Here is a 25,808-nt window from a genome sequence, read left to right as displayed (position 1 = left end):
ATTCAATATATAGTAAATTTGAGATTCTAATGTAGTAATATAACTTTATAATTTGACAACTTAGTATAAACTATTTACTGGATTTATTTTTAAATAAGGAAGTTCTTAAATTTATATTTTCTGGAATTACTATAATGCTAATAATAATAATTAGTGGGTTCAGACAAAATTCTACTTAGAGTTATCAAATACAAAAATATACATTATAATCCGATTGATTTTGAAATAAGATCTTGATAATTAACTTGATAAAAAAAACACGTTATAATAAATTATGTGTCAAACTATATAATTAGAAGTAAATATTAAATTAAAGAGAATAATTCTAGATTTTATTATAATAAAGAAATTATTATTAAATGAAAAATATTTCAGATTATATTACAGACATACAAATCATAAATTCCTACAATCTAAGAACTATAATCTACTCTAATTAATATCTATTTATCATGTCCAAATCGATAAAATTTATGCAACAATTATAATTAAAGTATCATGATTTTGGATTACCTTAAAGCATGAATTTTTAGACCATAGAGGGAACTTCAATCAAATTTGCCAGAGTAAGATTTCTTTGGATTTTCTTGGGTCGGCGGCTGTGAAGAAATGAAGAAGAAATATGGAAGCAGGGTGTCAGAGATATAAATGAGAATGAGGAATGAGTCTTTCCTTATTATATTTAAGATAGCAGCTAGTTGAATGGAATTGAGGAATGGGAAAAGAAGTTTCCGAATCATGTGCCTAATTGATAAATGCATATATATACTTCCCTATTTTGTTGTTAGCTATTATATTGATATAATGATAATTAATCAAATCATATGCGTGAATTGTTCATCCTTTAGACAGGGCAATATTGCAATGAAATCAAGCCGATTAATTCCCTTAATTGAGTTGCATAAATCTCTCTTCAAGTATAAGAACTCTACTATTTTATTCTTTTTTTATATTAATAATTATATTGGTTTAGTAACATTTTTTTTTTTAAAGAAACATACTAGTGCTAACAATATAAATATAATATGTTACAAAAAGACATATAATCTTTATTATATTATGAAAAAACTTTATAACTATGATTAATAATTACTCAATTTTTTTTTCCTGAACGTGACAGAACGTTACAGTTGTATTTGGGTTGTAAATGCCCTATTATCTTACCATCTGGAGACACTACTAGAGTGCTCCAAAAACCTTCAATTGAAGTGTTGTATTAGGGTTGTAAATGTCATATTATCTTATCATCTGGAGACACTACTAATGTGCTCCAAACACCTTCAATTGGAGTGTTGTATTAGGGTTGCCTTATTGGGGCACTACTAGAAGAGATGTCATTTTAATCACATAGATACATGTTTCTGTTACATGGTATTTGACAAACCCCGAATGAAACATTAAATGGAATTGTGTTCGTGTCATTAATGCTTTCATTCAGTATTAACTTCTATAGTATGAGGTATTCATCTATCCTACATAAGAGATGTATATGTGTGAGTGTTATCTAACGTTGTCCGTAAAAGGTAGATATAATGGTGGCACTTCGGTATACATAACTTGTGCGGAGGAAGAGATGGTTTACCAAAAGTACTATTGTCCCTCATATTTCTATCGAGTAATAGTATCACTGGGCCCTTTGATAGAGTAAGGTTGTCTGCTAGCGGTATGATTACAAGAGTAATCATATTTGATAATCTGCTTAAGATCAAGAAAAAATTAAGTTTGCAGGGATGACACGCACCTACCTTGATATTGATCTGATAGCTATGAGACAAAAGAATTAACACGAGTAAATAGTTTACTAGATCGTGATATTGTACAGTACAACATCATCTGTGTAATTGGATGGTCATAATGCATTATGTCAGGTGCCTATTATGATTTGTAGAAGTTAAAACAGTTTTAATTCTATTTACCAACATAACACAGATCCTATCGGGTCACACTGTATAGGATGTAATCGAAGAATCTTATCGTTAATTATAAATTTATTATAATTAATAATAAGATGTTTATAATTAATTATACGTGATATAATTAAATTATAAATATCATATATGATGACAAGCAAAAACAATGGTTAATTTATAAACGCGCACGACACGTTGTATAAAAGTTACCGAAACAACAACCGCAAGAAATATAATTGTTCAGAACAATTATATAGATTTGATTTGAATTTTAAATGTTAATTATGGATTTAAATTTTGGGCTTAAAGCCCATTAGAATTAAAACCTTAATTAAAATTAAAAGCTTAAAGTAAAAGCCCAAAACAATTCAAATCATATTGGGCCGAGGGCAATTTGGTCATTTCCCTTAAAACTACCACAACCAAGGGCATTTCGGTCATTTGATCAACCGACCCTATGGCCTATATAAAGGCATGGGGTGTGAGAGAGAAATTCACTAATTCACTTGATATCATATCAGATTGATTCGGTAATCTATTTTCTCTCTTTTTCGGTTTCTCTCCCAAATAGTGTTTCGGTTAGAAAAAGAAAGTTATACGTAATCCACGTATAATTTTGCGGGTTGTTGAATAGTGTTTGCCAGATTAGTGAATAGTATTTTTGCGAAAGTCGCGGTATTTTTGTTTTTGAACATTGTTGTGAATCAGTTTTTATGCGGGTCATGAATAGTATTTTTACGTCTCCCGTGAATAGTGTTTTTGCATATTTATGTGATTTACGGTATTTCTGACAAAAGAAATAAACCGCTCTCTGGTTAGTCCTAGTGGATAACCTATAAATGCATCAGAAGTCTGGTGCTCCGAAACGAGTCAGTCTTCATTCCAATTGAAATTTAGAAACGAGGTATAAATGTTATATTAATTTATTTAATTGTTAAATAGATTTAATTTTTAGAAATAAATCAAGGAGTAGATCTTTATGTTGGTCCCAAAGGCACCCAGAGGGGGGTGAATAGGGTCTTTTTAAATTTTAATCTAAGTTATAAAGTTCGAGTGTGTCATAAAGTTATTATTGGCGAAAACTTAGAATAACTTTGTCCTTGTTACGTTACGAAACTTTTACAATTAATTTTTAATGATTTAAAGGCAAGAATAAAAAATCGTGCTAACAAAATGGAAGTTAAACCTTAATTAAGGTTCCCCTAAATAAGTAAATTAAGTATGAATCGAAACCGCGTCGGAATTTCAAAGTTCTGAACCTTTATAGGTCCAGTGCGTCCGCACTGGTGGTGAGTGCGGGTGACTGACCCGCACTGGATTCTGTTTTCCTTAGTTGTTTTTTGAATTTCTTCTCAGTGCGTCCGCACTGGATTGAGTGCGTCCGCACTGGAGTATTCTTCTGTGTTGATTGAATTTCTTTCCAAAATCCGTCTAAGTACTGAGTGCGGGTGACCGACCCGCACTGAAATTGAGTGCGTCCGCACTACGCTCAGACATTTCCCTTGTTCAATGCCGTTTTCATGAAAATTTGACTAAGTACTGAGTGCGTCCGCACTGGAGTATTCTTTTCTGTGTTTTTCAAGCTGTCAAAATTATGCTAAGTGTTGAGTGCGGGTGATCGACCCGCACTGAAAATGAGTGTGTCCGCACTCGTGTATATTTCTGTATATTTTCAACTGCTGAAAATATGTTCTAAGTGCTGAGTGCGGGTGACCGACCCGCACTGAATTGAGTGCGTCCGCACTCAGGGTATCTTTTCATAAAAGACCAAAATTTCTTTCTTTCTCTCTCTTCCCCTCCGCCCCTTTCCCCATTATTTTGTGATTTTCGCCAAGAGAGAAGAAAAAGAGTGAGAGAGCTTCCCTTTCCTCTCTAACTCCCGATTGTTGCGAGAAATCGAAGCTGGAACCGAGTAAGCGCCCGTGGATCTCTCCTAGCTCTCCTATTCGGTATTCTTTTCTCTTCCCGTTTCTCTCTAAATCTCGAATTTTCTCAATTTCTCGGGTTTTCGTTTTAAACTCGAGATTTGTGTTTGAATTGCTCGAGGATTAGTTCCTCTACACTCCTTGTTTGTTTATTTGTCAATCTTTTTCCCGATTTCTCCCGATTCGTTGATTTTGGATTTCTAGGGTTTCGTGCCAAAATCCAAATCGAGCATAATCGTGAATTGATCTGTTTAATCCAACCGATTAGACTTATAATCGGAAAGGTTACCCTTTGATCCTGAATTTCTAGAACAATTAACGGCTGAATTGAGGTTTTGACCAAATTAGGGTTAACCCAAAGGTAAATTGAATTGAACCGAGAACCAAAGTAGTGAAACGGTGAATGAATGGTAACCTAAGTGGAATTGTGTAGGGTTTAAAGGACCCAGAAGTAAATTGTGTGAGTTTTAAAGGTTTTTATGTAAGAAAGAAGGAACCGAAAAGAACCAATACCAAAGCATAAGAATTGAATTAGGACTGTATAAACCATTGGTAAACTAAAAGTAAACGTATAGACCACTGAACCCGAATTAAACCAAGTATACGTATAATATAGGTGTAGGCTCGGTCGAGCAAGACTTAACGAGGCAATTCGAGACGCCTGATCCGTAACTAAGCGGTACGCTCGTCATAATAAGGTGCGGGATTCTTGGACTTGTTTGATACTTTATTTTCAGGAATTAAACTGTTATTCGTTTGTCATGTTGAATCTCATTGATTGCATCATTGAATTGTGTAAAGCATTTGCATAGCCCAATCAAATTAAACTCGAATTGATATGACTTGAGTGATTTGCATGCTGGTATGGTTGTAGGTTGTGTCGATCTATTATGATCTGATTTGATTGAAAGTCACCACGATTTGGATATGTATGTGAATGGATTTACGAAGTTAAGCACTTGGATCCAATGAATTTGCCAAGTTGGGCTGTATGCTGACTTGGATTCCAAGGATCCTAATGGCCTTAGGTGAACGACCCTCGATGTTCCCAGTACCGGTTGGGACGAGGGAGGGTGATTATGTTATGAGATGTGATTGGAAATCGTGGGTGACATGTGTAACGTCTGTGGCTTGGTGGCATTCTCCTACGTGTTAATGCATTTGGAAGGTCAATTGAATATTACGACTATTGGAATGATTCCAAAGAGGATTTTTTTTATATGATTCGAACCAGACCTTAATAAACTGTTAAGCCAAGCGATTACAGATGGGTGTCAGATAAAGGGTCCAGCGGTTGGCCATCTGTAGGTGTCAGTAACCCTACAGATGTGGGTTTGATAAAGGGTTCAGCTCGAAAGAACATCTGTAATTGCTACAAAATCGAGTTAAGCCAGAATATATGTTGTGTTTGAAATTCATCTTGGAAATTCCGTTAACTGTGATTCATCTAATAAACTGTTGTCGAGTAGTGGCATTCTGTTGTTTATGATTATATATATCTGTTTGCACTATTATTGTTTGGGTTTCATTGTTGAATATAGAGTTTGATTGCAAGTCCAATAGTCTGAACTGTGGCAAATTCGCACTGAGAATTTATTCTCACCCCCACCCTCCGAGTTATTTTTTTACAGGTACGGGTGCGATGGATTCCGGAGAGGCACGCGAGTAGTGGGCCTTATAGTTTACCATCTCATGACCATAGTTATGTTTTGTTGTATAGTTTAGGGTAGACCTCATGGTTGGTATCCGGAGGAGATACTTTTGTTGTATTATATGCTGACCAGACTGTGTACTCTGATTTGTGTATATATAAACTTGGTTTATATTATTTTGATTTTGAATTGCTGGGTATAATTTGGATAAGCCTTGTAAGTATACACGGCGTTGTATGCTTACAGCGGGAGACTGTCGCATCCCGTGGCCGCGGGGTGTGACAGTCCTAAACTAAAAAGTATAAAATAAATAAAGTAAAGAGTACAGTTTAGAGACACTTGACACAAGAGTTGTTTACAGAGTTCGACACTAACGCCTACGTCTCCAGGGCTCGTGACCTTCGAGATGGCGCGCCTTTCTTTACCCAATGAGAAATGATTACAAAGTGGAACCGGTGAGCCCTTACAATTTTCTGAAAAGTCACACGGCCCGAACAAGGAGCATTAAAGGCTCAAGGAAGATAATATGATTCGCGAGGACTCAAGGATTGCTGGGCGAGCACAACGGCTCGAAATAATAAATGGTTTGATCACACAGGATCACTCTAGGAGTTATTTAATTTATTGAATAAACTTGAGATTGATTATGAGTATTGAAGTTTAAGTACACAAGCAACAATGTCTTTCTCTAGATCTGTAAATACGAAATATTGAAGTTGGGGGCGGCTAGAGTGTCAATCCAAACCTTAGAATAGCTTCTATTTATAGAGACCTGTCAAAAAAGAAGTAAGTGGTGCTGATCGTTGCAATGGTACATGGATTGTTACAATGGTAGGGTAGTTCGAACAAGTTTGGATATGTAACGGTCAAGGACCATTGTAACGGTCTCCACAATGAAAGTCTCTGTCTCAACTTCCAGCTGGAGCCGCTTGATTTCGATTTAATGCGGCGCAGTCATTTCTGCGATTTTATTTATTCCGTTGCAATAGTTCCTAGACCATTGCAACGGTAGACCTCACTTAGTTCAGTCTCAAGCTTACCAATTTTACATATTGATTGTCCTTATTCTTGAGTTATGCTTTTGCTATCCATACTTTTGTGCTTCATGACCACATCCTTGATGTTATATTGCAGTTCATTGATTCATCCTCGATGTGTGTTTATTGTATCTCCAGTTGTCATGAACCTGCATATGTCCCAAGAAGGAAAACTGTAAAATGTAATTATGTATGTTTTGCAAATCCAGTCAAACGAGCAAGTCGAGGGCTCCAAAAGCCAACACTTTAAATGATTAAAAAGGTTTTTTCAAGGAAAGGCTGGAAAAGGAACTTTCGATGGTCTTTCTGACATACCTCTTTTAATCCACGGCTTGAGTTAGAAGTAAAATTTTTATTTTACGGTCTTTCCGCATCTTAAACCTAATCAAAGGGTTGACTCAAAACCCTACAATTCCTACACTGCCGAAGAGTTGGGATCAAAACATGATTTAATTTTAAGAACATGTTTTATTAGTTGAAAGCAAGCTTCTAAATAGCTAGCTATAGCGAAGCTATAGCGGTTTTGGACCCAGAAAGCTAAACTACGGGCTAAAACTGCGCTAATCAAGCTACGACCGCTATAGCGCGTAGCGGCAATAGCGGTCCGCTATGCTACATGGGTTATGATTTTGCAATTTTTTTCTTTTGAAAACATGATTTTGCAATTTTAATGGGCCTTAATATCTAGATTGGTTTTTTTTTTACTTTATTAAGCTATATCAATACAATGGAACATGTGCGGGCTATACCGCTATATCAATTAAATTTTGTATCATGCATTAATATATGGTAGTGGTATATTTTGAATATAAAATATATCGATAGTTTTTGAATTAGGGATATTTTGAATGACAATTTGAACTTTGTATTGGTTTAATATGAATATTAGAACTTCTTAATTAATTTGATATTTTTTTTCTTCATGAGACATTTTTACTATTAGTAGAAATATAAAATATAATTTTTGAAATAAAAAAACGCTATTTATAATAGCTTTCACTATAGCTCCGCTATTCGCTAAAGTTTTTTTTTTTTGTCTCCCCGCTATACCGCTATAAACGCTATTTAGAAGCTTGCTTGAAAGTTAGTTTGACCCATTTTTTTGAAACCTAACCAAGATAATTTATAATGTTCTTATAAATTTAGTGTTTATAAAATATAGTGAAAATCAAAAGAAAATGAAATTTATCACAAGCTGTATGGCCAATATGCATCCATGCAAAACATGTTCTAAATATTAATTATGTTTTAATCCTGAGTCTTCGACGATGTAAAAATAGACATGCAACAGTGGACTTACGTTGTTGTTTAAACTCTTTCGCAAAGCACCACTTATTTCAAAGGGAGTTTGTGTAAGAGATTAAACAACAATGCACTGTCATGTGTTATTCGTACACTTCAGAAAACTCAGGATCAAAATGTGATTTAATTTTAAGAACATGTTTTGCATGGATTTCAGATAGCTTAACACCCATCTCATTTAATCAACTACTTTACATCATGAATCAACAACACAACAATTAAAAAACAGATCACAAACATCAACACACAATGTACAATTAATACTGCTAGTTGTTTCTTGAGAATCGAAGATATTTTTTTCTCATTTCGGTATCTTGCAACTTGTCTGCAAGATTGCATATGAGGATTTAAACTTACGTTACTTAAATTGGTAGTGTTGCCGCACCAGCCCATCCATTGATTACATTCTGGACATGTATAAAATTTTCTCCCTGGATTCTTTTTTATCTTCGAAAGTATCACAACAGTCGGCTTAAGACATCTATTGTAATTATAAGATTATGATGAGTAACGACTACTTCGGCTACTCATTTCGCCTATACAAAATAAAAAATAATATTAATTAACTAAATCCTAGTTTAAATTAGTTGTTCCCTAATTTAAGAAACCATTCAAAGTAACAATTAAAATAAAAAGAAAATAAAGGAGAGAAGAGTGGTCTAGCATACAAATTAATGACTCCGAAAGAGGAAATGCTGATCTTTGTCCATCGATTTGGGAAGTTAAAATTTACAGCGAGCTATATAGCACAATACTTAATTTGGGAATATACTAGAAGGCTCTGGAGAGATGAATCGATCGACCTAGGATTTATTGAAATATATATAATATAGCAACATCACCATCGGTTTAACATATAGAGCAGATAGTGTACTAAATCCGAGGTTCTAATTATTTACAAAGCATTGCCCCTGAGAATATTCCATTGGTTTAATATGGTAACAAGTTGTTATTATTTTGTACTATCACCAACGGATCATGTACAAAGCGGATGGTAAAAGTAACCCCCTTATATAGTACCATCGGCCGTTTAACCAAATCGATGTTGAAGAGTCGCTCATTACTAATTGTTCGTAAAATTTAACCGATGAAAAAGGAGGAGATCCATCAATGCCATCGGTTGTTTTTACCAAACAGACGGTAAAAAATTCAAAGTAATTACAGTGCTGCCACTCGTGACGTTGACCATCTATGCAGAAGCACATTTGATGGTAAAGGGGCGCTGACAAAAATATTTTTTGTAGTAGTGTTTGTATTTCATCAAATGATTTAAAAGCTTAATGATATAGTTTTTATTGTTTTATGATGAATGATCATCAAATTTCAAATTGACTCATATTCGAGACACACCATATCTAAATGATTGTAAACACATTTAGAATTTTATTTTTTTTAATTTGAATGTTTTGTTTTCAAATAAAAGTTCTATAGAAGTTAAGATATACCATAAATTGAGGACATATGTTTATAAGTTATTTTTGCGTTTATAATGTTCAAATGGTCGATCTGAAGTACTTAATATATTCTCCATACTAGAATGTGTTTGGACCGAAATTTACAATTTTTAGAATTTTTTTACTATTTTTTTCAGAATTTTTCAAAACAGGATTTTTGATATATATATATATTTTTTTAATAATTTTTATTACTGTTTTAAAATTTTCTGAAAATATAGTTAAAAAAATCCAAAAAATGTAACCTATTTTTTTCATTGTTTGTTATTATAACAGACTCGGGGCCTCTCTGTATCATATCCTGGCACATTACAATGTCTCAGCATTTAAATATATGTAACCTAGGTTCCTTTATTACCTGGATTTTGCACTGCCAACAGCAAACAAAAAGCTCTTCTTTGATCAGGTTCAGGCCCACATGTTAAGGTGTTTATAGTCTTTAGGTTCAGGCCCACATTCAATTTCTCTCGTCTTTTTGCACTTTTTCCTTGTGGCCCCATCCAATTTCTTTTGCAATATTCTTCTCTTGTTCTATATTTGTGGGGACTGATGACATTCTTTACCTTTAATTGATACTGTTTTGAGATAAGCCATGCATCAGCCTTGATTTTTGCATGCAAGTCTATCTTAGTTTGGGATTACATATTCATAGCTTGTTTGTTTGTTTAGAGAAATATTTTTTTGCTTTGTTCGTCTTTTTTGCTTTGTGTGCAGGATGCATATATTCACCAGCAATTACGTAATTTATTGTGTGCGGTTTTTCTTGGTATACTATATATACTGAAAGTCAACTGTATTGGGTTTAAAAAAACCTCTTTGCAATTTACAACGGTAATATGAACTCCGATCAAGTTTCTTTCTGTCGGGATTAATTTAATGCTTCTTCTTAATTTTATCACCTTTAAGTTATTAGGCTGGTCAGCATGTGTCTCCTCAGCTGTCTAGGTTTAGCTGAGAAATTTATCACTCTGCACAGAAATAAAATTTCAACTTGCTTCCTTGGATTCCCTTGCTCTTAATTTAATTTAAACCCATTTCAGTCCCTTAACCTTGATCTCTCTCTCTCTCACACACACACACAATACTCTTATGTCTTGTTATACCTTGCCACTAGCCACATTTCTCTCTCTATATATCTTTTCTCCCCTATTAGTCCCCCACACCAAGGACAATAAAAAAAGCCTCTAGCTCTCATCCTCCTCTCTTTGCTAACATTCCACTTCTCTCAGCACTGAGTTGGATAAAAACAAAAGCAAAACATCAGAGAAAAAGAAAAAAGAAAAAAAGAAATAGATCGAAAGACAAGATGATTACCGGCAAAGACATATATGACGTGTTGGCCGCCATGGTGCCGCTTTACGTGGCGATGTTTCTTGCATTTGGGTCGGTGCGGTGGTGGGCCATTTTCACACCTCAGCAGTGCGCCGGCATAAACCGGTTTGTTGCTGTGTTTGCAGTACCACTTTTGTCCTTCCATTTTATTTCGATGAATAACCCTTATACCATGAGCTACCGGTTTCTTGCGGCCGATTCACTTCAGAAGTTGATCATACTTGCGGCGCTATTTCTTTGGCATAACTTCTCACCTCGCAAAGGAAGCAGGTATGCAAAAATCATGCACGTGTCCATGCATGGGTCTCTGCTAGGGAGATTATGCCTCTTTCATTATGCTTCAGTTCGACAAGTTCTAAAATTTTAGTACTTTATTAAGGTCCTTATATTTATTTTGCTAAACCATGAAAAGAGTTTTTTGCGCTAATAATTGAAGGTCCATTTTTAAGGGTGCATTAATTGAAAGCCCTTTTGTATGTTGCCATTTGCCTCACCAATTATTGAAAGAAAGATCGTTCCTAATGGAAATCTTATTGTGTTTAGCTTAATTACTTACAGAAGGAAGCTCGTGTATAATAATTTAGTAAGCCCCTCAAGTATATAATTTGTTTCATGAAAGCAATTTCAAATGTACGTAGGTCTCGATGTACGTAATTGATTCGCTTAATTTGCATGTGTTTAATTTATGGATACAGTTTGGATTGGGTGATCACTCTGTTCTCACTGTCGACGCTGCCAAACACACTTGTAATGGGAATCCCGTTGCTTCGTGCTATGTATGGTAATTTTTCAGGAGATCTGATGGTCCAGATCGTCGTGCTCCAGAGTGTGATCTGGTAATTTTCAACTGACTAGTTGCTTTTGAATGTTGATCTTTTAATTTTTCTCAGTTTAAATGATCAAATAACAATAATACAAAAGTTCATATAAGGTGCGTCATTTTAACGTCTGATTAAAAATCCACAGTATTTGTTTAATACCAATTTGGTATATATAAATAGAATAATTGTTATTAATTTTGGTAGCCTCAATATATAGGTACACGCTGATGCTGTTTTTGTTCGAGTACCGTGGGGCCAAGACACTAATCTCTGAGCAATTCCCACCTGACATTGGTGCGGCTATCTCCTCTTTCCGTGTTGACTCAGATATTGTCTCTCTCAATGGAAGAGAAGCACTTCAGGCTGATGCAGAGGTCGGCCGTGATGGCAAGGTATATTTGTCTTCTGATAAACCTTATTTCTACTTAATAGGACTTTGCATTTTACACCGTTGTTTAATACATATTACAGGTTTGATTAAGCTTAGTGATTTTGTAGTTTGTCAAATTAAGAATAGCATGTGAGGCATCCATATGCGCTACTAATTCAAATTGAAAATTGTAAATTCTAGTATGCTACGTACAGAAACATAGCATCTACAGCTCTACCCTTGAAGCTTCATGTGTAATAATTTGACAAAAACAATTGCTTGTTTTTTTATTGTTCCAAGGATTTAAAGAACAAATCTAAATTTTTTTGAAATATCCAATTTAAGGTTCATGTGGTAATCCGGAAGTCGGCTACCAACTCTACAGTTGGACGATCAGTCAACTCATACAATAACAAGCTGCACGGCATGAACTCTGCCATGTCCATGACCCCTCGGGCCTCTAACTTGACTGGTGTCGAGATCTACTCCCTCCAAACCTCTCGTGAACCGACCCCACGTGCCTCTAGTTTCAACCAGACCGATTTCTATGCCATGTTCTCTAACAAACTTGCTAGCCCAAACCCCATGGCTGTATCAGGACAGGATGATGAAAAGATGAAAAATAAAACTAATAGCAAAAGCAGTGAATTATACACCACAACTACTACATCATCGTATCCGACACCAAATCCGGTGGTCTCTGGCTTATCAATGGGGGCCACCAAGAAGAAGGAGTTGGGTGGGTCTAACTCAAATTCAAACAAGGAGTTGCACATGTTTGTTTGGAGCTCAAGTGCTTCTCCTGTATCTGAGGCTAACATGAGAAATGCTGTCAATAGAGCAGCTTCAACTGATTTCGCGGCTGTTGATAATAACCCAACTCCCAAAGGTAAGACACACAATCTTTCAGAAACATTTTTTTTATATATATTGACATCATTGATGTTACTACTACTTAGTTATGACTTTGTTAGAAGATTCAATCTAACTATAACTCCTATTCTTTTGAGCAAACCATCAGGTATCAATGCATCAAGCGGAAACAATAGCCCGACAAAGAAGACGGGTGTGAATGGGGAGGTAGATATTGAGGATGGGTCTAAAAGCCCCAATACAAAATTTCCAACAAATGGATCACCATATATGGCACCAAAAAAAGGGCTAGAGAAGGGAATAGCAGCACAGCCGGGTCTGATAGAGACCAACCACCAGATGCCGCCAACCAGTGTTATGACTAGACTCATATTAATCATGGTTTGGAGAAAGCTCATCAGAAACCCTAATACTTACTCAAGCCTCATCGGTCTAATATGGTCATTAGTATCTTTCAGGTATGTGATTTTGCTGACTAATTAATTTTACAACTTAGTTAATAGTTATAAGTGTTTTTCATGTGATACCTGTGTTCAGGTTTTTGTAGCAATATTTCCTTCTTCCAATGGCTTCTTGATTTTTATTTTTCTGTTATTTTTATTCTTTTTTTATCTAAATAAGACCATACCAAATCTAATTTTTTATGTCTAAGTTAGTCTGTTGCATTGGAACCAAACTTTCTTTATCCTATATTAAAAATTATCAGATGTGCAACAACGGCTGGAAATGTTTTGCAAGAGGATTATTTAGTATTCAAATAACAATTTTCAGTCATGAGAGCACATGAGTAAATTAAACCTCAGAATAATTTATTTGTGCTTGGGTTGGCTGTGTTTAGATCCAAATCTAGTTCTTCATTCCATGCTAGATTACTTGTGGTTAAATTAACTTCTTTTAGTTAAATAACAAGTAGGTACAAACCGAGTTATTTTTTAGCAGTTCATGTGTTCACATGCAAACTTGTCTAGTATCATGTTACAATGCTTTCTTATTCCCTAAATTACTTCATGATCCATCAACATATACATTCTTTTTGTATAATTGCATGCCGACTATGTAAGTAACACAATATAATTTATTGGAAACAACAGTAATTTCCTTTAACAAATTTCTGAATTAACTATATATATAATTACATTTTTTTTTTCAGGTGGGGCATTGAGATGCCAACAATAATCAAGGGCTCCATATCAATTCTCTCTGACGCAGGCCTTGGGATGGCTATGTTCAGTTTAGGTATGTTATTTTCTTTAAAAAAAATGCATAAATTCATTAAAATGAGTAGAACAGAGAAAATACATTTTTTTCCCTATTTTGGAGTATATATATGTTACCATGGGAAATAAGGTCATAATTTCAAATCATCCGCATATATTAGCAAATAGAACATTAATTGGTTAAAGAATGGATAGTTCTAATTAACTTTAGCTGCGCTTGTATAATAGGTCTCTTCATGGCACTGCAACCAAAGATTATCTCGTGCGGCAAATCCGTTGCTGCATTTTCAATGGCGGTTAGGTTTCTCACTGGACCGGCTGTGATAACGGCAACAGGCATTGCCGTTGGCCTTCGTGGGACGCTCCTCCATGTTGCTATTGTTCAGGTCTGGTTAATTTTGTCTGCCAATTGAAAAAAAAAAAAAAATTAATCCATGAAAATAATTGTTAGTGCAAAAAATAATTGTTAGTGCAAGCCAACTAAACAATTTGCTGAATGAGTTAAAATTATTTCTGAGATATCTGAGGCAATGGCGAAAATAATAGTATAAAGCAGGCTTCCTAATTACATATTTATTGGCAGCTGCTAACAATGTTAAAATGGTTTGAACAAATTAAGAATATATAAAGCAAGTAGAAACATATTATTTGCATTTTGTATTTGTCAGGAAACTTCAGAACACCAAATTTTTTGAATAAATTATAAGAACAGCCAGCTAATAAAATATGTTATTGAAGCAGGCAGCTCTTCCCCAAGGAATCGTACCGTTTGTTTTTGCCAAGGAGTACAATTGCCACCCACAAATCCTTAGCACAGCGTAAGCAAATTTCAATATACCCCCATCAAGTTTTCCAAATTAATCAATGCACAATTAATACTTTCAGTTTGATTTATCAGATTCCTTTTCTGTTGTTTTTCCAGGGTTATATTTGGAATGCTCATTGCGTTGCCAATCACAATTCTGTATTATATACTTCTTGGTCTGTAAAGAACTTGAAGAAAGCTACAAATAGGACCCCAAAAAAAGCAGAGAGAGAATGTTTACTGACCTACATATCTTGCATGGTAATTTAAAAAAAAAAAAAAAACTGTACCGAATAATGTGAAAATTCTTAAGGGGGAATGAAAATAATCATGAAAGTCATAAAGTTTTTATTCCCTAGCTATGAATGATATTCTAAAGGGGTTAGAGTAGGGTTAATTATTCTTGGCAGGTAAGATAATAGTTAGGTTCAGTTCTGTTTTTCTTTCCATTTTGGAATCTAGTTAGAATTTTATATTGAGCTCCCAAATTAATTAAGAGTTTGGGGAATCATAATTCAATTTCTTTTTGCTCATCTTTCAATGCAATTTTCTTTATTTTTTGGTTCTTTTACGAAGAAGTGTTGTGCATCTGGATTTGGACATGGAAGTTCTCATAAGTCATAATAACATAGAAATAAATTGTATATCTTTTGCACGGACTGCAATTAATTAATTGAAATCCTAGTGAATTGTGCAACTTGATGCATTGTGCTGGATTCAAATCTGCTTATATTCTTGAGAATAGGAGATCCACCTCTTCTCCTTTCCTCTTTCTCTCTCTTCAAAAATAACAGAAAATGGGATCCGCTATGCTAAATTAAAAAGCGGGGTCCACTGAGATCATTGAAGAGCAGCGGCCTAATTCTTCTATATAAACATTTTGATCTATATAAGTACCTGATTCATCTATATAAGCACTTAAAGAAAAGGAGGGTGCTCTTTTTCTCGAAAAAAGGAGCAGATTTGGATCCCATTGTGCCAACCGGGCGAGAATGTGCTGCTCTTCTTCAAGAAAAGCATAAATCTGATCTTCTTTATCTAACCATTCAAATATTTTTAACGGTTCAGATTTTGCAGAGAAGAGGAGAGCAGCAGATTTTATATCCAAATCTGAACTACTAAAAAATATTTTTTTTAGTAAAAGTTGGTGGTCAAATCGGTATACTCTTGTAAATAGTCACTTTTTACTCTCGCGAATATTGTCTCATTCTTGTAATTAAATAAAGTAATTGTGGATTCTAACTAAAATAAAGTAATTGTGGTGCTATAAAAGAAATAATAGGCAGCGTTTTGTGAAAAATGGTTCAAAGATGCTATTGAAGAATACAAATAGTTGTAAATAAAGAATTGAAAAAGAAAGAACAGAAATTAGTACAGATTATAATAAAGAAACAGGGGGTGCACATGACAAAAGAGTATCTTCCATTTATCTCTTCCTTTGTCCAAGATTGTGAGTCTAGACAATGAGGCATCAAACAGTCAAATTATTATAAAAATGTCTAAACCATGGACTTTTTGTATTTTTGCTTGGAAATGCACATGCTACAACATGGAATTAGTATATTAGTACAGTAAAAGATCTACCTTCCAATCTAAACTGGCGTGTTAGGCTCTTCATAATGTTTATGGGTGTTTAATTATATAAATAATTTACAAACTCGGACTCACAAAATTCATATTTCTCATCTTCATTTTGTTTAATTAATTGTCCATATTTTGATTTCTGAAGCATTAATGAATGATGCAAGCCATGCAGCTACAAGCAGTTGCTCTATTCAATATTGAAAATATTTATCAAGCAGTTCTCATCAGGGGTGCAAACAGATCCGATAATATCTGACCATATCCAGATCTGTATCTGAAAATTAGATACAAATATCCGATATCCGAATATCTGTACGGATACAGATATGGTTTTGAATTTTAATTATACGTATCCGAATAGTAGTATATACCATATAATTTAATATATATTATGAAAATATTTATGTATATATCTACGAATATCTGATATCCGATCCGTATCCGTCAAATATCTGATCTGTATCCGTATCTGAAAAACAAAAACAATATGGTTTTACCACTATCCGATCCGTATTCGATCCGGTTGCACCCCTAGTTCTCATTATAAATTGTGGCATCCCAAAAATTATTTAGGAAAGTTTTGGGTGATGTGAACTAAGAAAAATTATTTCTTGGATCTTTACTCAATTCTAAGAAAGTTTTGGGTGATATTTGCAAAACATTCCACCCTTGCCCTCCTCTGACGCGTGTCTCTTTGTCTCTGTTCACCCCGCTTAATTACCACTTCTTAATTAATCTCCCTCACTTGTTTTCTAGAATATATAAGAAGGAAAAAACCAGAGAGCAAGAAAACCCGGCAAAATTAAAAAAAAAAAAAAATGAAAATTATTATTAGAGAGTGCGGATTCAATTCTTATAAGATCTGTTATATTTATGTTTCCGATTTTACGTAGCATAAAATTTTGAAAAATCGTTTTGATCCTAATTAATTAAATCTCTGTATTGCTTTTCTGAAAGGATATAATTCCTTGGAAAAGGATACAATCTCTTATTATTCTCTTTGATATGGGACAGGTTCTGAAGAAAAGCTGTACGGGAGAAATCCGACAGCTGAGTCATGAATTACATGCATAGTACATGATGAATTGATGATTAGTGCCTTGCATGGAGTGCAATCTGAGCGCGAATTGACTTCACCTCGTGAAAAGAGTGCTGAGTCAGCATCCGCTGGCTGTGACTTTTATAACCAAGTTGTCTGAGTCGTTCGATTTTATCCGACTTAAGATCCATTCTCTCTTTGCCTCTCAGATTATAGCGTGGAATATATAGGAGATATAGACCTTGGTTCGATAAAAAATATAAAAAAATTAAGGCTCAACAGCAACCAAGGTTCTGACTTTATAGGCACTATTAGGCGGGGTCTTTTGAAGCATATGCTTATCATGATCATGTCATGGAGGTAACATGAGTGTTCATCTATTAATTCACACAAGAAAAAACGTCTTGGCTCAATAAGGTATAGTGGTGCACAAAAAACTCACAACTCGAAATTCAGTTCGGAATCAATTCAGATTCAACTTGCTAATAATTCGAGTTGAAACTAACTTGAGTTTACTGACTCGATTGATTTATGAGTTAAATCCAATTTACTCCAACTCGGTCCGGGGTTAACTCGGTTGGACTCACACCAAATCCAAATCCATATATTCCTAATTTTGCGTCCCCAAACCTTATACATGTTTTCCGCAATTTATTGTATTGCTGCTTGAAACTAAAAAAAAAAAAAAAATCATTGCTTCTCAAACGACTAAACCTTATGTGTTTAGTAATTTTTAATTATGTATTGACTATTGTCTCATTATGTATTGTCTTTAATTGTATATTATTGTCACATCCCAGATTTTGACTATCCGGAGCGTGATTATATAAGCATGCATCTTCACATCTTTCCTTGGCCCGTCAACCTACGTCGCCAACAGAAATGAAAACAAAATAACAAAACGGAGTCAGCTACAAAGCTCAATAACCGATTATTTAACGACGCGCTTCTCTATAATTGGCTTAATTTAACAACCATTCAAATAGGCCAGATTAATCCACACAAATTCACATCAAATTATGCACGCATATTTAATCAGCAATAGCACGTCAGTCTAGGTTATCCATAAAACAAGTCACATCATATTCACACATATGTAATCCCTGTCACAGGCGATTCCCACATTCTCATAACACAATTCCTTAAACCACCAATCCAATGGGAAATCCATCCAACATTGGAAGGCCGCCAACCCACTGGGAAATCCATCCAACAGTGAGAGGCTACAATCACATATCAAATTCCAACCTCAGACCCGTTATCCCGTTAAATATGCCATCATAATCCAATATGCAATACCAATATTCAAAACAACCACACAAAACGAAAACACAGTTATAGAGAAGTCCGGTTACCTGATAGCGAGATTTTCAGAACTCGAAATCGGATTTTAGCAACAACTTAGAATCACTGTGATGTAGTCATAATTCAAATCGAACGTAAAATGAAGTTCTTCTCGATAAGATGTGCAAGAAAAAGAGGAGAGAGGAGAGATGACTTATTTGGATTCGGTAGAGAATTGATACAGAGAGATTGAAATTAGAGCGCTTAAAATAAGGGGAATGTTATACTAAGAGCAACGATTCTAATTTTGAGAGCTGAGAGAATTTTTTGATTATAAATACCCAAATTACCCTTGCTTATTTAATAGATTGATTGATCACCGGATCCACTTCCTCTCTCTCAATTAATAATATAACTAATTAAAGGAAAGTTTTGTCCTTGACAGCATGAGGATTTCCCAGGAATGTAAGGACAAGCATATTTTGTCCTATAAGAAATTATTTAATATTGGAGACCCATATTAATAAAAGAGGAGGGTTCAAATGCCTTCATTTTTTGTACCTCTATCATATCTCCATTTTTAAAACTTTAATAACTCAAAATTTAAATCTTAAAATTTAAATCTTAAAATTCAAAATAAAACCGTTGGATATGAAATACATCATTTTATCTATGCACGTGTAAAAAATTATGGCATTTCAACTTTGGTTTGGTTATCATCTTGAGCTTATAAAAATGTATACTAATGTGGATTATTTCTAGACGTTGATTTTTCAACTTATTGATTCATATAAAAGCAAAATCAAAATGTGATAATTTTTTATGGACGCATAGAGAAAATAACATAGATCACATCTAACGGTTTTATTTTGACATTTAAGTTTTAAATTTTGAGTTATTAAAGTTTTTAAAAATGGAGGCATGATGGAGGCACAAAAAATGGAGGCATTTGAACCCTCCTCTTAATAAAAAGAGAAGTTTAAAGGACCTTTTTAGTATTATTAGTCAACCAACTTAGTTGATATTTAGAGATAATTTATGTATATTCTACTCTACATTTTAATGCTAAATGGTCAAGCTATTATTTTTTCTACCAATTTAGAAGTAGCTAAAATCATTAAAAAATTAGGAATATAACTATATATCTATGAGACAATATTTTTGGAAATATAGAATTCACGGAAGAAGAAAGAATTTTTTATTTTCTAATGAAAGAAACTTTCCTTAAATAAGTTCTATCATTGAGAGAGATGAAGTGGATCCTTTAATTAAGCAATCCATTTAAAGAGCAAGGATAAATTGAGTATTTAGAAACAAAAAATTCTCTCAGCTCTCAAAATTAGAATTGTTGCTCTTAGTATAGCACTCCCCTTAAAATAAAACAGAGAGGCGGCACTAGTGAAATGAAATAAAGGGTTACGGACTCAATATAAATAGAGGGATTTATTTATATAAAGAATCAATTCCAATCAGAGGCGTTGATTGGTTATGAGATTTTGAACGGTTATGAAAATGGAAAGTTTGCGCCATGCGGAGGAAACAAAATCATATTAGTATATATATATAATAGTGAACAGAGTGAACCAATTAATAGGCACCTCTTCTGCCACTAACAGATGCATCTTCTCACATTTTAATAATTATTTAAAAAAAACGTTTTAATTTAATTACATGGAAAACTAACGGAGAAAATAAAATTTATTATAGACGACTAATTGAATTGGTTATTATTAAACACATTTATAATTGAAAATAATGACTAATTGTTATTTTAGATGAAATGTTTATTTAAAAGGGATTGACTAACAGTCCCCCTACTTCAGTCTCCTATCTGTCTCCCGCACTAAAAGACAAAAAAAATAGTTAAAACGTGCTAACTACCACCAAAGAACAAGATTAATGTTATTTTATTAATAGTCAAAACGTATAGTATTCATATCTACGAATTTATAGTATTCATACTTATTATCAGAACCATTCGTCATATGTAAACACATGCTGGAGGGGACCAGTAACGACCAGGGGGACCGCTAACGTCTTGTGACAGCCTGGATTGGGGACCGCAATCGTCTGAAAGTGACATTTGCCAAGATTGGGGACCACTACAGCGAATCTATATATTATTCATATCTAAATAAAGAAGTATTCATATCTAAACAAATGAAGTATTCATACTGACGATTACGAAGTATTCATACATGTTCGAAATAATTTATACAATTCAAAATTCATTGTCAGATTCATCTCTCTCACCCCACCTCTTCCAAGAAGTATTCATATCTAACATGAAGTATGCATATCTAACAAATGAAGTATTCATATCTAACTAATGAAGTACTCAATATCTAACAAATGAAATATTCATATATATAACTATTCATATCTAACTAATGAAGTATTCACACATGACAATAACAATATTCACATCTGACACTAATAATATTCACACCTGCCCAGATTGGGACCAAGAAATATTATCAACAGACTAGTATGCATATCTAAAACAATGAAGTATTCATATCTAACTAAAGAATTATTCATACTGACGATTACGAAGTATTCATACATGTTCGAAATAATTTATACAATTCAAAATTCAAAGTCAGATTCATCTCTCTCACCCCACCTCTTCCAAGAAGTATTCATTTGTAACATGAAGTATGCATATCTAACAACTGAAGTATTCATATCTAACTAATAAAGTATTCATATGTTGCACTGTGACAACCTTCGCTGGGCTAGCATGGACCCCCTCCAATGGTGCACCACGCTTTTCCCGCCGAATCTCGACGGTGCACCACTCTCTCCTCGTTGGATCTCGACGGTGCACCACGCTCTCCTCGCCGGATCTCAACGGTGCACCACGCTCTCCTCGTCGAATCTCGAGGGTGCACCACGCTCTCCTCGCCGGATCTCGACGGTGCACCACGCCGAGAAAGAGAAAAGGCAGAGGCCGTGAAGGACATGAAGAGGCGGAGGCCGTGAAGAGCGTGAATATGATTTTGCTTTTTTTTTTATCGGAAGAGAGAGAGGAGTCAAGCACAAATTAGGGATGGCAATGGGCCTAGCCCACGGGTATTTTGTCAAGCCCAGGCCTGACCTGCCCGTAAAAAATTAATGGCCCGCCTGCCTGACCCAGTCTGACGGGCTTGAAAATCTAGGCCCAGCCTGCCCATAGGCTTTTTCTCCAGGCCCAGGCCTGCCCGTGCCTGCCTGCCTGTGCCCATGGGCTGCCTTGCCTGGCCCGGCCCGGCCATGCCCAATTCATTTTTTGAGGCCAAATTTCTCCAACTTTTTATTTTCTTTTTCAGAAACTATAGCCTGTTGGCTGTTGCATTAATTCCAAATACAAGTATAACTGTAAAGATAATTTTTACGACGAGAAAATTAGAGACAAGACAGAGGCCCGTAAGCAGCCTTACACAACTTCTAGCTCTACAATCATGGAAATAGCACCATAAGCTTGACATGACGACAGAAAAATAACAAGTAGACCAGACTGGTTCCACTACAAAAATTGGATTCACAAAATTGTCTAGTTCAATTATTACATTTTATTTTGTTCAAGCCAACGCAGATCATCATCAGACATCCACTTGATGCTTCAAGAGCATTTCACTCTTAAATGCCCCAATAATTAATTATCATGCACTTAAATTATTCCCTTCATTACTCGTCTGTGACGCATCCTTGTGACGCTGATTGCACACTCTTTATATACTGTGCAGATTAAATTCAGAAAAAAAAACATATCAAGATTTAGAGCCAACATTACATCTTAATATAAAATCCCTTTGCGCCAATATTGGAGCCATAATTTTCTGTTCTTGGTTTTAGTTGTCTTTTTACTTTAGTTCCTTGTTTTAGTTTTCAGCTGTGAAATTGTGATCTAGTGTACCATGTTTCCTTGGTACTGGCAGGTACATCGTGATACAAGGTGATATGGTATTGGTTGAACAATAACTTTGGCCTTGGTTGTTTGTTGGTGCCAGCAGGTTCTAACATAGCAAACCATAGTAAATTTTGGATTGAGCTAAACCAGGTACCTTATAAAGAACACTTCGGTTGGCTTTGTAAGATGGTGAGGTCCACCTTTTTCATCTCTCTTCCAACTGCTCTTCAGTCAGATTAACATCTATTCTTTTCTTAGCAACATCTATGGTGATTTGATCACCTGTTTGTATTAAGCCAATAGGACCTCCTTCCTGCAAATTGAGATTTATAATTTTTGATAATCTGATTGGTCAATTTCAACTGAAAAAATCAAAGGTAATTAAGATTGAACTATTGAAGACAAGTTATAACTAACTACCTGTGCTTCAGGGCAAATGTGGCCAACAACAAATCCATGAGACCCACCAGAGAACCTACCATCAGTTAGCAATGGACATTCCTGCATCATCAAATCAAAACCACTCTATATAAAAATTTGAAGCAGAAAAGATAAACGCATGGAAATTCAACTTCACATATTGCAAAAGGGTTCAAATATGACCATCAACTGGAAACAAACTAAAATAATGAAAAAGATCCCAGTTGCTGGGTTACTCTAAAATCATCAAAAAGAAATTTATTTACCTTGATTCACTTTCTTTTATATCTTGCAAGATTAAATAAAATCACAGCTACCTATATCATCTTTCCTTCTGCTGCAAATAAAAACATAATAATATTTTTTAGAAAAAAATATATGAAACGAAATTGGTATATAGGAGGCATAGAAGGCAGTCCAGATAAACCTCTCAAATCCAATTATTTTCTCAATATCTAATACCATATAGGCACAGAACCAACTATAGGCACAATCTTTTTTAGCAATTTTTCCGAAATGCTACCTTCTTTTATAATTAGCATTATAATTTTTCAAAAGGGAAACCATATACTCAGTTCATCAACAAAAATGTTGGTTTCATTTCATCAAATATCTAGAGATCATTCAATTTTTCAATAACATCAAATTAATAAAAAAATGTTGGTACAAATTTCATCTACAAAAAATAGAACAGTAATCAAATCAGCTAACGAAGAGAATAGAACAACAACAATAATAACAAGTTGGATTTATTGCGAAATTAATTGGGTGCAGTCTTTCAACAGTTAGAGAACCGTATATGTGAGAAGAGAGAGGAAACTAACCGTATATGTGACTGGAGGAGTAGTGGCACTGTGGCGGAGGAGTAGTGGTGGCGGTGCTGGCGGAGGAGTAGTCTGGTGCGGTGCTGACGGAGGAGAAGTGAGAACTGGTGGTGGAGAAAGGGCGATCTGGTGGCTGATAGACGGAGAGAGATCTGGTGGTGGTAGCGGTGACTAGTGGCGGCACCTGGTGGACAGAGAGAGCGACTGAGAGAGGAGCCGTCTCAGTCTCTCAGACGGAGAGGAGAGGGATAGGTGAGATCGAGAGAGATTGAGAGAATGAGGGACAGTCTCAGCGGCTCAGCAGTAAAAACCCTAAAATTCAATTTGTTGTATTAAAATATAAGCCCACGGGCAGCCCGTTGGGCTTAGAGTTAAGCCCAGGCCTGACCTGACCCGTCTTTAGGCCCGGCCTTACCTGGCCCATCACAGCTCCGGGCCGACCGGGTAAAGGGCGGGCCGGGCGGATATTAACGGGCCTCCGGGCTAATCGGGCTTTTCTGCCATCCCTGCACAATTGACTTTGCATATTAATGATAATAGGTTGTTAGGGGGAGAAATGTTGATTTAAGTATTATCAATAAAATCTTTTATGCATAAAATAAATAACTCAATTTTTCGGGATATTACAATTATTTTAGTAAATTATGTAATATTTATTGTGTTATAATTAAATTAGATTGTCTCACTATGTACTACATTATGAGTCACGAGTCGACTCACCTCAACTCGAGTTGCTTGCAAGTTGATTACAACTTGGAATTTCTTACTCGGAACTAGATTAGCAACTCAAACTTAACTCACATGAGTTAGCGAGTTAAATCCAAATTGTCCTCAACTCGGCTCATGAGCAGCCCTACTAAGATCTCAATAGTAACCAGTGGAAGATACAAACACAGCTCATTAATTACAGTGCCGCTAGAGATTTGGCACAAAGGGAGAAGAAACGTCCTATTTATTTTTTAAATTACGTTCTTACGAACAGAGTTGTTCCCTTATTTTGATTTTCAATGAGATGAAATCAAAATAAACCCACAGAATCTATTGAAAAATAGTTTTAGGTTAGGGGTCGAAGTTAATTAAATCGTTCAGGTTTTTTCTAGTGCAAGATTTATTACTTCCTTTAAAATTCATATAAAAGTCACTCTTTAAATGTACAAAATTCATTTTTTTTACTCCGGACTAGCAAAATATGTGTTCTTTATAGCTGCAATGAACGATGCAAGATTTTTAGCAATCTCAGAGGTTTCCGATTTTATAGAGAATTATGGTGGAATTGGGATAGCACAAATCTCAACGCATTCATAATTATCCAATCCGCAGTCTTTTGCAGCAATGGAGACAATTAGGAGTGTTCAAACGGTCGGTTCGGTTGAAACCGAACTAAAATAACGAAATCAAACTTTTATTCAGTTTTCAAAAATATAATCAAACCGAACCGATTAAGCTTATAAATCGATTAAGAAACGAACCGAAGTAAACCTATTAGTGTCATTATTAACGAAAATTACATATGTTCATACACAAGTTGTTCAATTCCATACAAAATATGTAGATGTTTTAAAATATTTAAACTAAAATGAAAGAAATGAAACAATGATGAACCAAACAAAATATAAATCATACTTGAACCAATGTAATTTGGTTGGTTCGGTTTAATTGGTTTTATAAAATTTAAACCGATTAAACCGAACCAATCCATCTAAACCGTAATAATTCAAAAATTCAACCGAACCGATCCATTTAAACCGAAAAACCAAACCATTTAAACCGAAATTTTTCGATTCGATTGAAAACCGAACCGTTTGAACACCCCTAGAGACATTTTCATTCCAATAAAGTGTACATATTTAAATTAGGGTAATTATAATTTTCCCCACCTATCCATCCCCCATTTCATCCCTCAACTTTCTATTTTAACTATAACTATAACTACTATTTCTAACAACCTTTATTTCTTTCATCTTTCTCTCTTTCTCTTCCACCTCCATTTTTCTTTTTCACCTCCATCTTCTTCTCCCACCTCCTTCTCCCACCTCCGCCTCCCACTTCTGCCTCTCCCACCTCCGC

The 25,808-nt window shown here is 34.9% G+C and overlaps 1 protein-coding gene and 1 long non-coding RNA gene across 3 annotated transcripts; one reads left to right on the top strand and one right to left on the bottom strand.

Moving 5' to 3' along the window:
* Nucleotides 1–10,334: 10,334 nt before the first annotated feature.
* On the top strand, nucleotides 10,335–15,384 carry EIR1 (Auxin efflux carrier family protein). Its single transcript, XM_078307275.1, has 9 exons — nucleotides 10,335–10,882; nucleotides 11,308–11,448; nucleotides 11,651–11,825; nucleotides 12,149–12,692; nucleotides 12,825–13,134; nucleotides 13,827–13,912; nucleotides 14,122–14,279; nucleotides 14,635–14,711; nucleotides 14,816–15,384. The coding sequence occupies exons 1-9, from the start codon at nucleotides 10,587–10,589 to the stop codon at nucleotides 14,880–14,882; spliced, it is 1,854 nt and encodes a 617-aa protein (XP_078163401.1). The 5' UTR covers nucleotides 10,335–10,586; the 3' UTR covers nucleotides 14,883–15,384.
* A 6,724-nt stretch (nucleotides 15,385–22,108) lies between these two features.
* Nucleotides 22,109–23,067, bottom strand: LOC144558370 (uncharacterized). Of its 2 annotated transcripts, none has more exons than XR_013512887.1 (3): nucleotides 22,915–23,067; nucleotides 22,652–22,806; nucleotides 22,109–22,325 (listed from the first exon to the last, which is right to left on the bottom strand). It is a non-coding gene; the product is annotated as an uncharacterized LOC144558370 (long non-coding RNA). The 2 variants fall into 2 exon arrangements; XR_013512888.1 differs by having other exon boundaries at nucleotides 22,109–22,316.
* Between the last annotated feature and the right edge of the window lie 2,741 nt (nucleotides 23,068–25,808).

This window comes from Carex rostrata, chromosome 8 (assembly GCF_964058835.1).
Source record: "Carex rostrata chromosome 8, lpCarRost1.2, whole genome shotgun sequence".
Classification (NCBI taxonomy): Eukaryota; Viridiplantae; Streptophyta; class Magnoliopsida; order Poales; family Cyperaceae; genus Carex; species Carex rostrata.
Note: the sequence above shows the minus strand (reverse complement) of the source record. Positions and strands in the feature narration are given on the sequence as shown.